The sequence below is a fragment of the Suricata suricatta genome, chromosome 7, assembly GCF_006229205.1.
Source record: "Suricata suricatta isolate VVHF042 chromosome 7, meerkat_22Aug2017_6uvM2_HiC, whole genome shotgun sequence".
In the NCBI taxonomy this organism is placed as follows: Eukaryota; Metazoa; Chordata; class Mammalia; order Carnivora; family Herpestidae; genus Suricata; species Suricata suricatta.
In genome coordinates this window covers 122,839,430-122,856,277 of record NC_043706.1, presented here as the reverse complement: position 1 = coordinate 122,856,277, position 16,848 = coordinate 122,839,430, and the positions used below count along the sequence as shown (strand labels likewise).

General features: G+C 39.2%; 1 protein-coding gene across 1 annotated transcript in view; it reads right to left on the bottom strand.

Moving 5' to 3' along the window:
- ADGRG6 (adhesion G protein-coupled receptor G6) overlaps positions 1–16,769 on the bottom strand; it is a 136,688-nt gene extending 119,919 nt beyond the window's left edge. Inside the window, exons 1-2 of the mRNA XM_029943244.1 lie at positions 16,363–16,769; positions 8,625–8,725 (exon numbers count right to left, since the gene is read on the bottom strand). Of these exons, the coding sequence (XP_029799104.1) occupies positions 8,625–8,725; positions 16,363–16,364 (103 nt within the window). The 5' untranslated portion in view covers positions 16,365–16,769. The remainder of the gene's footprint in view (positions 1–8,624; positions 8,726–16,362) is intronic.
- Between the last annotated feature and the right edge of the window lie 79 nt (positions 16,770–16,848).

Sequence of the window (16,848 nt, the reverse complement as noted above, 5' to 3'; positions counted from 1 at the left end):
ACCAAACACCAGCAAAAGTATCAAAGCTTGAAATGGAAGGAAAAAGTCCGATATCCAATTAGCAAAGGCTCCAGGAGAAAATCCACAAACTGTATTGTATACTGAAACATCACTATTTCATCAGTATTGGAATAGAAATGCTGTGGTCATGAGCTCCCTCCAAGTCACAGATTTTCAGGTTGCCATTCTAGAGAGAGATGTGATTAGCAGTCCAAGTAAAAAGCTAATATTGACCAGCCAGGAGATGAGTGATTAAGACACAGTCTGATTCAAGCAGTCAGGAAGGGCAGGACCACAGTCCACAACGCGTCAGTGAGCTTACTTAGATCTCATGCTCTGTAAAATACCTGACACCAAGCCAAAATATCTTTAAAAGTCTCGCTTTTTCCCCTTTGGCACAATCACTGAGGCCACCAAAATGATCAGGAGCAGAAAAATCTCATTTTGTACTGTATAATTCTGTTCGATAAAGACAGTAATGCAGCAAAACTGTTCCCTAGTCTCAATAGGGGCCAGTATTCATTGTATATACCTAAGGAAAATAAAAGAAGAAGAAGAGAAAAGAACAGAACTGTGGATTTGTTTAAAAGCAGTGATTAAAATTACCATTCAGACTGTTTTCTTTTTTTTCAGTTCTGCAATTTCACTTTGACAATACTCTTTCAAGTTCTGACCAGGTAAAGAAACCTAAAAACGTCCCTTGATTTAGAGATTTGCAAAAAGTACGAGGAGTAGTTCATTCCTGTAGCTCTGCCCAGACTAATAATAGGGAATAGTGTAATTTTATAATTAAAGAGAAGAAAAAGGGAACCTGATTTTTAATTGAGCGGACACAGTCTATCATCTGAGCTCTAGTGGGTATGGAAGCTAGTAGCACCAAGCTCAGAGCAGACTGTGTTAAAAACAACTTTGTTGACTCTTACCCAAGAGCTGATGTATTGAAGAGAATTTTGTAATTTTTTAAAAAGGTGGATCATTTCTAAACCACAAGTTTAAGATGAAGCTGATTTAAGAATGACTGCAAACTAAGATATTTTGATGTGAAATGCATCATAATTCACCCTATTTTCCCAAAAAAATGAGCCCATCTAAAAAAAAAAGATTACATGGCTAGACATACTTTATAAGATTGTTTTGAAAACAAATTCGAGATAATTAGTTTTAACTATAAAAATATGGTAGTTATCATAGCCCCCACTGGACTACTTTACTCCTCTCAGAGAGGGTTTATTTATTTATTTATTTATTTATTTATTTATTTTTCACTTATTTCTTTAATAGAAAGGTTTATCTGAACTGGTGACAGTCCTAATTGTGTGCCAGCAAAAGACCTTATTTTCTTTTCAGGTGTTGAAGTGTCTCAGTTCAGCGGAAGACAAAGGATGTTTATAATACATGCTCATTGTGGATTAATCTATTCTCTCTGACCTCTATACTTCCCTCCTCTGCTGCCTCACCCTGCAAAGTATATTTACTTCTTAAATTTGGAATGAGTTTCTCTCTCTCTTTCTCTTCGGTTCTTTTCCATTTTGTCCTTTTCCACATTCTTTCCTTATGAAATCCTAGGACACTGCAGTCAGAGTAAGAAAGGTGCCAAAGAGCACATACTCTACTCTGAGTGTTGAAAATAAAATGAAAACTCCTTAAAGAATCATTAATTTGAAAGTTGAGGAAAATTTTGTACCTGCCAAAGTCTAGAGTTCCCCCAGGTTTCTCCTGACTAATCTCCAGTTCTATATAAAAATTATCTGCTCAACTGAAAGGAGATACACACAGAAGACACTTTTGCAGTAAGACAATTAAAACTATATGTACCTCAAAAAACTAGACTATACAACACACACTCTCTCTAGAAGTAAGTGGTTGACCAAGGAGCCCTTCAAGATTTTTAGTTTAAATTCTTCTTCAGTATTAAGATTCATTCTTTGTGTCCTGCTTTCCAGAGATGAGGAATTTGAAGGGTAGCAGGTTTAGTTCTTGGCAACCAATCACCAGGAGGGTCATTTGGTACTTAAAGAACCAGCTTAATCGTCTTATCTTTGCTCAGAGATCATGTAAAGTATGATATCACTTCCAAATGGTCTGTTATCACTCTCCAAATATCTGAAGACCACTGTCTTACTCTGACTGACTTCATGATCCCAAAGTAAATGTGACATTTCTCTAATTTCTTCTATTGGCCAGGAGTTTTACTCTTTAAATTTTTTTAAATGTTTTTTATTTATTTTTGAGAGACAGAGAGCGCAAGCAGACTCCAGGCTCTGAGCTGTCAGCGCAGAGCCTGGCGCTGGGCTGGAACCCACAAACCTTGAGATCACGACCTAAGCCGAAGTCTGACGCTTAGCCCACTGAGCCGCTCAGGCGACCCAGGAGTTTTACTCTTTAAAAAACAAAACAAATAGTTCCGCAAAAGCAAGTGTTGTATCTGACAAAGGACGTGAGTCTACAGGGCGGCCCACCCCAACAGACGCTTCTCACAGCAGGGCTGAGACAGAGAGGCCTCGAACTTTTCTCAGACCGCTCAAGGCCCATCACCAAGCAGATCTGCCTGACCTTGTTGCTGCTTACGAATGCTCTCTAAAGGATGACCACCATGCCGAGAGACAGTGTGACCTGGCCAGGGAACAGCACGACTCAGCTGACTACCCTCTCTTCCTGATGCACTCTAATTGGGGTCAGTTTCATTAGTGGCCCCATCACGATACCCAGTCACTTGAAATTGTCACCATGGTGACAAGTTATCCTCTTTCTACATTTATGTGATTGGCTTTATGACCCCAATGTATGATTTCAACGTTCCCCACATCAAATTCAGATCTTCTCAAAGGTACGCAACAGAAATTATCTGGAAAGATGCTTCAAGGAAACTTCTGTGCACAAACTTGAGAGCTTTGCTTATTCCATCACGTGACTCCTCCAATCTCAAGTAGAGAATAAGAAAACAGCTTACAGCTGAAGGCGACCTACAGACAGTAATTTGGAGCATTTTGATCCTAACTAAAAAACAAACTTTATTACTAGATGGTATAATTTTCTGTTAGTCACTTGATCATTATCCTGGCTATTTTTTTCACTTAATAAAACAGTTTGCTGGATCACAGGGTAGTTCTATTTTTAACTTTTCGAGGAACTTCCATACTGTTTTCAGCGTGGCTGCCCCAGTTTGCACTCCCACCAACACTGCAAGAAGGTTCCTTTCTCCCACATCCTCACCAAAACTTGTTGTTTCTGTGTTTTTGATTTTAGCCGTTCTGACAGGGGATAGGTGATATCTCATTGTACCACTGATTTCCATTTCCCTGATGATGAGTGATTTACAGCATTATTTACAAAAGCCAGATTACAAAAGCAGCCCAAATGTCCACTGATAGATGAATAGATAAAAAAGATGTGGTATGCATATACATACAGTGGAATCTTATTCAGCCATCAAAAAGATTATCTTGCTATTCACAATTATGTGGATGGAGCCAGAATATATTATCCTAAGTGAAACAAACCAGTCAGAAAAAGACAAATCTCTTATGACTTCACTCGTATGTGGAATTTAAGAAACAAAACCAACAAAGAGGAAAGAAAGAGAAGGAGAGACGAGCCAAGAAACAGACTCTTAACTACTGAAAACAAATACTGTGAACAAACTGATGGTCCCCAGAGGGGAGGTGACTGGGGGGATGGATGAAACAGGCGATGGGGATTGAGGAAGGTACTTGTTGGGGCACCTGGGTGGCTCAGTCCGTTAAGCGTCAGACTTCAGCTCAGGTCATGATCTCACAGTTCATGGGTTCAAGCCCCACATTGGGCTCTGTGCTAACAGCTCAGAGCCTGCAGCCTGCTTCAGATTCTGTGTCTCCCTCTCTCTGCCTCTCCCCTGCTCACTCTCTGTGTCTCTCTCTCTGCCTCTCCCCTGCTCACTCTCTGTGCCTCTCTCTCTCAAAATAAAATAGAGACATAAAAATTTTTTTTAAAAGGAGGGCATTTGTCATGATGAGCACTGGGTGATTTATGGAAATGTTGAATCACTATATTGTACACCGAAAACGAATGTAACACTGTATATTAACTATGCTGTATTTTTTAAAAAAGAATGGTTTGCACAATCAGAACCTTATTCTTTATCTTTCAGACACATTAATAGTAAAATGGCCAAAAACACATGGCGGATTTGTAAAAGGATTATTTTTCCATGCATTTGAAAGCCTCTTTGACCAAATGTAAAAACAGTATAAAGAGATATGCCTACCACATAAATACAGACTTCAATGTAATTGATGTTACAGAATAATTGTTCATTCTTTGATCATGAGAAAAATCAACAAAGAAACACACAGAAAAGTACGAGACTGCTTTTGCCCAATGTCCTACCTGCCACCTAGAAGTGTGCTGCGCTCTGGGCTAGAGAGCACACAGTTCAGGCCAGACTGTACTTTCAAACGCATTTCCCCTTTTAGCTGTTGATCCATCACTGAGCTTTGAAATAATCTGCTGACATCATCGATTTTTCAGGAGAGAAGGGAGGCTCCTCCCTCAGTGCTCATGACTAAGGCTATCTGTGTGGAAACAGGCTCCTGGTTGCTGAGGAATTCACTGGCTCTCAGCTATCTGTTTCCCACTTCACTTGAAGCGGTAACCTTCCGTCTGCCTGAGATACCATCATTCATCTTCAGAGCCATGGAGTGTCGTGCTACATAAAAAGAGGTTATTATTTGAAACACCTTGAGGAGATTCCTATCGAGTAAGGGAAGAGCCAGACTAACAGTTACGTGTCTAACAGAAATTTGTCACATTCGTGTGCATCGACAGCCTCTCTGGCCACTTTTTAAATGTGGCTTAAAAAACTTTTTTTAATCAGCTTTTCTTCTGTTTTTCCAAGTTACTAAAGTAATAGTCATTGTAACAAGACAAATAATTCAAAGGTGTATAAAGTTCTATTGCCTTCCCTCTTCTGGTTCCAACCTGTGTTCCTGAACGTGACCCATTTTAAAGCCTGATGAGTGTCATTCCACGTTTTACTATGATTTTTATACAATCTGATACAAACGTATATGTGCATTACACATTCCAGGTTTGTGATATAACGTATTACAAACCTAGGATAATTTTATACTGTTTGGCAATTTGTTTTTTAACTTAGTATTATAACTGACATCTGCCAAAGCCAATACACACAGTTTGACCACATTGGTCTCAATGGCTGCACAGTATTTCATAGTATTAAGGTAAAATAATTTACATAATCATGCCCCTGTTGGACAATTACAGTCTTTGCCAAATATTTGCTATTACAATGTTACAGTTAACATACTGGTATATATTGCTCTATGTATTATATATTTTTTAAATTTCTGTCAGATAGATATCTACATGGGGGAGTAATATACTGAAGAAAATACAAATTCTTAATTTTTAGAAAATGTTGCCTACTTGACCTCACAAGGGACAGAGCCAACCGTGTGAGTGTGTGACATCTCCCCAACCATGCTGATAATACTGGACGTGGATGTTATCAATGTTTCTAAATACTGCCAAGCTAGTGGATTAAAAATAAAATCATGTTTTATTGTTTTAATTTATACTTCTGTGGGACTAGTTTAAACATTCAGCTGTAATTTGGTTGTAGTCCTTATTGAAAGTTATATTGATCACTTGTCAAGAGACATTGCTTTTGTAAATCCTGAAGGACATACAACTTTATACTATTGGCTTTGTAAATGCCCCCATGAAACTACAGACGTTCACGTACCTACCAGAAGACTTCATCTTGCAATTCTGTTATATGAACTGAACTGAAGATATCCAATTTAAACTGCAGTATTCTAATTTTTAATCATCTCACCTAAGTGTCATTCTTAACAATCAAAAGAGGTTTTGCCAACCCTTTATCCTAGCTATCATAGCCAAATTACCAAAACATTAACAGTCAAGGGAGCAACGAAAATCTATACAGTTTATCAGTGAAGGGTATCGTGATACTAGAGTGAAAAGGGGCGCCTTTGAAGTGGGGAACAGGAGGGCTTATCTGAGGTGGTAATAATTAAGAAGTGAGTGTCAAAAAAGAACCCGGTATGTGCAGTTTAGGAAGAAGAGGGTACTAGGAAGGCATGGTCCAGAAACAGGTGGGTCAATATGTCTACAAAATAGGAAGGTGAAGGAGGTAGTGGTATGGATTATACAGCTTGAAAGTGAAGTAGATTTGGGGATAGGAGATAGGAGTCAAGAGTCTTTGCACATATGAAGTTTGAAACCCGTTATTTATATATATAAGCAACCCTACAGGTGACTCCAGGGTCAAGGAGGGGCCAGGGCTGACAAACTGGATTTAGGAGACGCTGGCATCAAGAGAACACTGAAAGTCACTGAACTCCAGAAGATCACATAGGGGTCGGGCAGAGAAGTGAAAGAGTCAAAGAGTGCATACATGGCGATTCAACATCACAGTTAAGCACCAAGTGTTCTTCAAAAATACAGTTATTCAAAATTACACTATGACTTAAAGATAGGACTCTGAACATTCATACATCTAAAGTTTTAATAGTCATCATTTTAGGGGAACTTACATTGAGTTGTAGGGTAAAAATTGTATACTAAAATGCCAATAATAATCCCTAAAGTATTTTTTGTGAGTTCAGATACCCATGGGTGAAGTGGTGGCATTTTGGGTGAGTCACGGTAACAGATAAATAGATATAAAGTGTTCTGGGTTCATGAGTAAACACAGATTACTGTCTGTCACAAAGCCTTACGTGATACACATTAAGTGTTGGGTAATGAAAGGAATTTTTTAAAAAGACTTGTGTGAGACAGTGACTTAAAAACAGACTTAAGGACTTTGTTTCCCCAGAACTTGAGAATGAGAATCTCCTGAAATTCTGCAACTCGGTGTTCCCTTGCCTCACCCGAGTCCCAGCCATCTGACTTCTTTTAACTAGTTTGAGGACATGTGTTTCATTTCATTTGTCCGAGTGATTAAAACGATGAATGTGGATATGTCAATTAAAACGTTGACATCCAAAATTAAAGTCTCAATTTAAGGTCTGAAATAGCCCTGAAAATTGACAAATGCCATGACCTAAGAAAAATGAAAGTAACTAGATGTCAGCTAATTTTAATCTCATAATTTACTTGACATCACGTGATTGATTCTTGGTGGGTCACTTTTGAAAGTTAAGAAAAAGTTCAACACAATAACCAAAGAAATCCAGTGTGTATTTAACTTTAAGTTCCCCTCACAGGTTTCTTTCCTCTTTTGGCAATGAAAGTAAAAGAAAGAGTGGCTTTATCATGGATTTGAAACAAATACACAAAAAGCTTCAAAGAATCAGTTTTGTTTTGAAACCATTAAACCATGTGCCAAGAATTTTCTGAGTAGCTGAAACGCTTAAAATACTTGATGGCTTGGGAAAAAGATATTTATGTATTAAATATAAGTTGAATTTCTTAATCCATGAATAAATACTTTTAGAAGTAATCTATTTTCATAATTCATTAAATATATTGTTTATAATGTATAGATATATAATACAAATATGGAATGTATAAAATCTTTTTTAAATTTTTTAAATATTTTATTTATTTTTGAGAGAGACAGCACGAGCAGGGAAGGTCAGAGAGGGAGGGAGACCCAGAATCTGAAGACAGGCTCCAGGCTCTGAGCTAGCTGTCAGCACAGAGCCTGATGCGGGGTTCGAACCGGCAAACTGTGAGATCATGACCCGAGCTGAAGCCAGATGCTTAACCAACTGAGCCACCCAGGAGCTCCATGAAATGTATAAAATCTTTAAGCACGTAATAAATACATAACACTATAGGAGTAACAATTTTCTTCTAAAAACAAATAGGGTAAACTGAATGAATACAGCAATTAAAAAAAAAGAGTAAAACAAAATGGACTTAAGGGAAATGCAGTTTGCTCAGGAACAAAACCAGATAGTGAAGAAACAGTTTACTTTTAAACATCACTCCCATTCCTCAGGTTCTGATCAGCTGGTTCATACAATTAGCTGATGATAGAAAATTTAGCTTTTGCAACAATAACTAAAAGGATTTTGTTTCAAAGTTCAGAAAAAAATTGTAATTACACAGATTTGATATTTTTATCCTCAAAATACTGTAATTAAAATTAACTTTTTCATATCCTTTTAAGCGAACTAAGTAAACCTCACAGTCTAAAAACTTGATTTCAAATTCCTGTCTCATGCTGCAACATGGCATGGTAAGAAAATTAGGATAAATAAAAACAGCCGCCTTTGCTTTCCATAAATGACTCCATAAAAACTTGAAAAGAGAAAGAATTGAGTATTGTATATTTATTCAATAGTAGAAGAAAAGCTAGCACATTTTTAATGTCAGAAATGTAGCTATCTCATCATTCAATATGGGCTAGACAAATAAATAAAGCTAAAAGAAATGCAGCAAAGATTAAAGAAATGCACTCATTAGAAAAGAGAACAATGATCAAAGTCATACTATTCACAAAGAAGTCACAGAGGCCATGTAAGTAAAAGCCTGAAAGAACCGAAACAGAAACAGAAAAAAGATATCAAAAAAATAAATAGCATACTTATACTAAAAGCAATGCAAACACGCTTGAATTCAGGATTTGAAAGAGAAGGAGTCTTACTCACCTGGAAGAGGAAGGTACACAGTACATAAAGCAATTAAGAGCAGAAGAGAACTTGGCTTCCATTTCCAACGGCAGTTCCACATTTGATCTGAGTGAAACATCCTGCAATGGAAGAAAGAATATCAGGACCCTGAGCATTAGTAAGGCAGTAGGACAATAGCCAAAGTGTAGGTTTTCAGCAGACATCGGAAAATCGCAATCGTTACAGAACAGGTGGTTTCTCAATGAAGATGGAGAGACATTCAGATCATTCAAACGCATTTATCAAAAACTAAAGCAATTTCAGCCTCAACCTTCAGCATCACCAGTCACATGCCATCTTACCCAAGAGGATTTTATATCAACTTCTCCTATAATCTCCCAAAAAAGTAGAAATTAAGGAAATGCTTTCGTTTTATGACATCTGCTGCTTTACAAATGGAAATGAATAAATAAGTATCCACATATATATAAACAAATAAACAAACAAATAAAAATAAGTTGCCAAGTTGCCTTCTTCCCCTTAAATTTAAGCAATGAAGGGGCGCTTGGGTGGCTTATTTGGTTAAGCGTCTGACTTCTGCTCAGATCATGATCTCACGGTTTGTGGGTTTAAGCCCCGTGTTAGACTGTGTTGACAGCTCAAAGCCTGGAGCCTTTACAGATTCTGTGTTTCCCTCTCTCTCTACCCCATCCCCTGCTCACAATCTGTCTGTCTCTCTCTCAAAAATAAATAAACATTAAAAAATTATTTAAAATTAAGCAATGAAGCACTAACATCCAAAAAGAATAACTACTTTATATATAGTACCTATCAATGTTTTTAAGTGGCTACTAAACACCAAGTATTATAGAAACTATAATTAAATGTACAGTGGTCTCATCTTTAAACTCAAAATTGCACCTAATGATTTAGACAGGGACATCCATATTACCTTGGCTTAAAACAATGGTATGAAACCTTTCATTGACTCAGCCCCATCAAAAGAGACAAGTCAGTGAAAGGGGCAGCAAGTCACCATAAAAGCCCACAAAAGGACTAATTAGCAAGTGAGCCATGAAGCAGGAAAATAGTCAGGTAGCAGTAAAAAAAAAAATCTCCAGTTCTTAAAATTCCCAAAGGGAGTTTCTATGGTTCCAGGAGATAGTTGAGAATCTTCTTTATTTCTAACAAGAGAAACAACTAATAAGATACCGGAGGACCACAGTAATACCTTCTTTACCTGAAGGTGCTCATCTGGAGTAAATTATGTAATACTAATCACAAAACCAGATAAGCAGGAAAGGAAACAATCGAATAACCAAAAATAGGTATCGAATGATCTCTGCGTGTGCCTCAAGCCTCATTTCCAGTCCATCCTTTACTGTTAGAGACCACGTACATAGCAGAGGGAGCAAGCTTGGAGTCAGCTAGTCCAGGTTTGCTACCTGTAAACTAATCAACCCTTTGGAAATGTACTTGACCACCTGTGCCTCTAACTTTTCACCTGCAAAATAGAAATTCTAATCCATTAGAGCTGCTGGATGATTAAAATCAGAGCATGTCTTTTGAGAACAGTGCCTGACACTCAGCAGGAGCTCAACAAATATTAGCTACTATTATTGTTACCACCATCCTGGGTGTTCTAATATAAGTATGGTTATTCTGTCCACAGTGAAATCAAAAGAAAAGCCTTAAACAAGAATGGACCGTAGTCAATACCAATCAGTTGACTTTGTGACTACTTCCGGATCACCTGGGAACAGAAATGAAATGGATTATTCATTAACACAGAAATTCTAAGCAGTATCTGATATTTGTGCCATGTTTTTATATTCACCCAACTAGAAGTTCTAGCATCAATTGGTTCCTAATGGAAATCCTAAACCAGTCAAAGCTTAATACCTGAGGAGTATTTTTCTGTATGGAAGGTGTGTTTTAAGATGCATCCATCCAAAATATTTGAAATCTGAAGCAATATTACCGCATATGGGAACAATTATGCCACAGTACATCATAATAATATAGTAAGAATGGATGCGAACTCTGGAATACCACAGAGTTACAGCCTGGTGCCTCCATCTATTACGTGAGTTTAGAGGTGAGTACTTAAAATGCTGAGACTATCTCCTCTTCTGTGTATAGGATGCCATCCCCCAAAAAGGGAGAAACACTGCTGCATGGCACTTGGTCTTTAAAAAGGGGAGATGATAAACTTCTATCACATGAAAAGTTCACTCATTTGGAAGAATGGGTCCATTCATTTTGGATGAATGAGGTGTTTCCCATTCATGCCATGGATGAATTAGTATGCTTCTAAAACAAAAACCACAATTATGTATTCAAAGAACTTTGAAGCTGGGAATATCAATGATGAAGTCTAACCTGCACATTTCACAGAGGAGGAAACTGAGGCCCAGAAAAATAAAGGGGCAGAGCAGTCAGTCAAATCCATTGCCAGCCCCACCATTTACAGCCAACAGTAACAGCCCAAGAGAACTCCCAGCTTCTTAATTTCTGTCGCACGTGACCATTGTCCCTTGTCAATGTTTGGATAATGATCCCCTTCATTTTATGTGCTCTCTAAAAAATCCTCAAGGAGGGGCACCTGGGTGGCTCACTTGTTAAGCACCTAACTCTTGATTTTGGCTCAGGTCATGAACTCACAGTTCATGAGTTTGAGTCCCGTGTTGGACTCTGCACTCACAGTATGGAGCCTGCTTGATGTTCTTTCTCCCTCTCTCTCGGCCCCTACATCTCTCAGGCTTGCATGCTCTTTCTCTCTCAAAATAAATAAATAAGCTTAAAAATCCTTAAGAAATCATCATTGTTAGCTTGGCAACATTCAGTATTTTTCATAACACAACGTTCTTTTGCTATAACAAGTCCTTATATTTAGGGATTCCGTAGTCAATCCTTAGGCTGTATCCTTTCAGACAATAGCTGCAAATACTGACCAGGGGCTTCATCTTGTTCTCAAGACGCCATCACTTCATATCGAAAAGGAACCCAAGACAAGGCAAGCGCTTGTAACCAAACTAACCCACATGACAAGTCAACTTTCATCCACTTGGCTGTTTACTGAAGAACAGAAATAAATAAATTAAGAATAGAACAGAGGAAGGAAAGCACTATGTGTCTTCTCAGGGGATCGCTTAGCAAAGACACATCCCTGAGATTTAAATAACTTTCTCACAAGAACGGAAAATCCAGAACAGGGTTACTAAGGTTCTAAATAGGAGCTCAAAAAACATAATACAATCTTGTATTATTACTTGAGTCATAGCCTCAAAGTTCTGTTGAAGAGGGCAAGAATATTTTTAAGGAAAAGAGAATCCTAGTAAACTTCTGTCACCTGAAAAGAATCTAAGCATTAAATTTAAATCCAAGCAGTAAAACCTATCATTTCACAGGCAAAAAGTAAAAAAAAAAAAAAAAAAAAAAATCACAATACTAAGCAAATTGCCCAAGATCACATAATCAGTGGTGGCAGAGTGAAGAGATCCCCGATGCCACCTGGTTTCCAATCCACCTGTCCTTCCTGAGATCCAACATACCTCTACTGCAAACTCACTCCACTTTTCAGTCTGCACAGGCTACAACATACAATATGCTTGAGTCCATCTCAGAATGACCCCTTACGAACGTGACTTTACCCAAACACATCACTGAAATCATATGTAGTCTAGAAAACCTAACCTATCCCACCTCTTTACTCTTTAAAAGTCAAATTTAAATGGGGCACCTGGGTGGCTCAAGTCCGTTAAGCATCCAGCTTTAGCTCAGGTCATGATCTCACAGTCTGTGGGTTTGAGCCCCGCATTGGGCTCTATGCTGACAGCTAGCTCAGAGCCTGGAGCCTGCTTCAGATTTTGTGCCTCCCTCTCTCTCTGACCCTCCCCTGCTCGCACTGTCTCTGTCTCTCAAAAATAAATAAAAACCATTAAAAAAATTTAAAGAGGAAACTGATGGGGCGAATGGGTGGCTCAGTCAGTTAAGCATCCGGCCTTTGGCTCAGGTCATGATCTCACGGTTTGTGGGTTCGAGCCCCAAGTCAGGCTCTGTGCTGAAAGCTAGCTCAGAGCCTGGAGCCTGCTTCAGATTCGGTGTCTCCCTCTCTCTCTGACCCTCCCCTGCTCACTCTGTCTCTGTCTTTCAAAAATAAAATAAAAACATAAAAAAATTAACAAAAAAAGAGAAATCGGTGAAGAAATTTTAAAATCAGTGGAAAAACTGACATGGCACTAATTCTATTATTACCAGGAATAGTCAGAATGACATTATTCCTCAGATCCCAACCGTATTTCTATGTCCAGTCTTTTCACAAAGGACCAAGAAAAGTGGCAAGAGAGTACCTTAATTCTTCTAGAGTGAAAAGAACATAATTTGGTTTATTCAAGCCTGAGTATAATTGTATTTCTCTTTTTGGTTAAAGATCATGTTCCTGAGCTCAAGCAATGAATAAAAAGAGAAAGTGCTATTCTATTACCCAAGTTCTTTCATTAAGTTGGGTTCACCCCCGCATCAAAAAAGTAGAAAGGTTTATTCTTCAAATCTGCACAAATCTTGACTTTATTTGGGCAGAAACATCCATTGTACGACGGCTTGTACCACAGGTGAAATTAAAAGGCAGCCCTGAGAAACACACATAGACTTCATGTAAAACAAAACATCTGAAAAAGGGCACTGTCTCAATATTTTGGTTGTGATACTGTATTACAGTTTTGCAAAACCAGAGCATGATGCAGGGCTCGAACTCAGGAACCAAGAGACCATGACCTGAACTGAAATCAAGAGTTGTAAGCTTAACCCACTGAGCCACCCAGGTGCACCAGTTTCAAATCATTTCCAAATAAATTTAAACTCACCCATACACACTTATGCTGAAGTGGATCCATGTGTATGACAGTCCTATCACTATTACTGCGTTAGTCACCGCCAGTTTGATAGAAGTAGCATCTCATTTGGATTTCCGTTATTTGGATTGGCATGTTCAAATCGTTTCTGTAGTTTTCAATTGTAATTGGAATATTTTTCTTACTAATTTGTGGTTTCTTTTTACAAATGCTATATGAAATATGCTAAGCTTTTGTCCTATTCACCATAAGTGCTTTAAATGCAGTAATCTTGAATGGGTTAGGCATTCCAAATAATTCCATCCTGAGTAATGCTTATAAAGGAAAGTGAGATGATACTTAAGTAACCAGGCTCAAGTTTTACTGGCATTTTTTAGTTACCACCGAAATATCCCTTCAATGCTATCACCCCAGTAACTAAATATGCTCTTAATGCCACCCAATATAGATAGTGCAATAATGTTATCCAATGAGAAATGAAATGGAAAGATATGGGGTTTTACCCAAGCATGCCACACACATTGAACAAAGTCTTATTCTATTTAGTCTAAAGTCTAAATAGTCTCTAGAAACTTTTAATCATCCCATCAGAAATATAAACTCTGTAAGAGATGGGCAGTTAGAAAAATGGTCAAGTTTAAGGAAGTGGATGTCAGTTTATTTTTAATGTATAAACTGATTCTCTTTCAAATCATTATTTCCAGAAATCAGAGTGACGTGTCCAGTTAGGCAGTAAAACTACAAGCTTCTAATATTTCCCATAAGCCAAGAGACAATAGGCTCATTCACCATTCACATTGGAAAAGCACAGTGTCATGTAATTTATATAAGCCATAAATGGAACAGGAGCTTCATGCTGCTTGAGACCAGTTAACACAAGTCCTGATAAATCTACTAAGTTTCGCAGGATATGAAAAATATGTAGTCAGTGTAACTCCAAATATATTTATAAAATCTATAATTTCAAAACTCAAAAGTAACAATATATTAATATTCTCTCTCCACAAAGAATAGGCAGAAAATTCCTCAGTTTGTGTGCTTGAACAGACTAAAATTAAAATTTAAAAGATAATATAGTTTGTGTTCCCCATTTTAGCATTTTCAACAAGACAGTAAGAATGTTTACTTCGAACAGGTTGGTATTATTTCCATATATTCTAACATACTAATTTCTAAAAAGAATCAGATCATCTTAAACCATTCCATATGAATTATAAACAGCAAAGTGGAAGGAAAAAAAAAAACATCATGACCTGGCAAGAAATGGAAAAACTTTCAGACAAAATAGCTCCATAAAGAAACTCAAAGCAGGGTACTAAGCTATATTTTATGTGATTAAATACCCATATTTTGACTCTCTATGACCTAAGAATTACTGAACATGTGGAACTCAAATGGAGTAAATAATTTCATGAGCAAACTTGTACATGACCTGTGTGGATCAGTTTCACACTATATTTTAAAAACTGGTATTCGTGCTTTTTTTTCCCCCACTTCCCATAAGATCTAAATTACCTAGGAAAGTTGAAAGGAAGCTAGACAAGTATCTGCTGTTAAAAACCTTCCTATATTTTTAGGAAAAAACTGACGTTTAAAACAAATTCACATTCATTCAAAATGTGTCGCCTGTATGTTGAGAACAAGTCTTCTCTGAGACTGTTGGCTGCATCTCAAAACAAATTATTTCAGGTTATACTTCGCTGATTCCACTGGCATAAAGAAAACCTTAAGATTCACAGGTGTGCATTACTGCACATTCACTTTTCATAAAAATAAGTAGTTCTTTTCTAATTCGACTGCTCACCCCAGGAACAGAGGGGCAGAGGGCTATGCTTGTGGGTACAACTCTTCCTGTTTTTGAAAATGTGTGCTGGGTAGTGAGAGAAGAAGTTGCCAGGAAGGGAAAGACAGGGCCTGGGGTGCAAGTCTCTACCCAGGTACTAAGCTGAAGGAGGAAAGTCTGATGGAAACACTTAAGGATCTGGAAGCTGGAGGAGGGAGAATGAGTATCAATTTCTAGAAACTCTTGGATGTTAGTGAAGGTAGTAAAATGTCTGCGGATCTGCCCAAGAGTAAATAAAACATCAGAGGCAAAATTACATATTACAAGAAAAGGCAACTTCTGAGTGGGACACAAAAATAGGGCCTTTTAGAACAATCTTCCTTTTTTCCATTCTGGAAGGCCCAGGCTGCGCTCAGGGGCCCTTTCGCGGGGTCGCTCTGAGAAACCTCAGCACTTCAATGGTAATTTCGTAAAACCAAAACCTCTTTGGTTTCTGTGACCCTTCATAGCCCTCTGCCCCCCACTTCTAATTCAAGACAAGTCACCTCCCAGATCCCACAACGTAAAATGACACATTCCTTTCATTACTTTTTAATCTACACAAGACAACCAAGAAATGTTTCTGCGCGCTTTTTTTTTTAACCATTCAAATAACCCAAAGATCCAAGAATAACTTCGACACTCAAGGGTGACACTGTGTAAAGTCAACATTTTCTCGGTATACCAGTACCTTCCAAGCCCCCAGGTGTTGATCCAGCAGCGCTCTCTCTTGGCAGGGCAAGGCCCCTGGATGGAGGAGCGATGCCTGTTACTCCTTGTTTAATTTGACTGGAAAACACGTTTTCCCCATTCTTGAGGCCCTGCCCTTTTTTATTATGCTTTACACCGCCCCAATGTGAAGTTTACCTCTGGCTGGAAGAAAAAAAAAAAAAAAAAGGAAGCCGCACACACATGTCACAGCTCCGCCTGGCAATACCAGCTCACTCCTCGGTGCCTCGGGGGTCAAACTGAAGACAAACCGGTTTATTCTGTCAATGCAGTTGAAGTCCTTACAAAATCATTTAGTTGAGGTGGGGATGGGGGGAGGAGGGAGGCACAGGTAAAGGTGTGAAGGAATTCTCAGCTGAAAGGTGAGACTTACATGTTGGCATTACTGCGCGGAGGTCCGCCGGGGCCGCACGGTCACGGTCCACAGTCTCTCCCCGGCTCTGCTGCCGCGCGCTCCCCGAGGGAGACCCCGCGCGCCCCCCGAGCCGAGCGCGGCTGCCCGACCCTCCTTCACGCACTTTCTGGAGAGTTCATCGGGCTTTCCCGGCAGCCACTCCACGCCCGCGCGCGGGGCGGCGCAAGGTGGAAGGCCCGCGCGGCGGAGTTCAAGTGCGGATCGTGGCGGCTAGGGGGGGACGGGGCGGCAGCTTCCTCCTCACCCGCAAGTTTAAGAAAAGTTAGGGCGAGAAGGTGAGGGCGGTCGGGGCTGCCTCTGAGCTGGTGCTGGGTGCTCGGAGTGATCTGGGCCGGGCGCGGGTGGCGGGGTCCGGTCGCCCCCGCCCGCGGAGACGGCACGTGGTCACCGCGTTGTGGCTCTCGTCCCCCGCCCCCTCCGCCCCCCACCGCGCCCCGCGAGTCC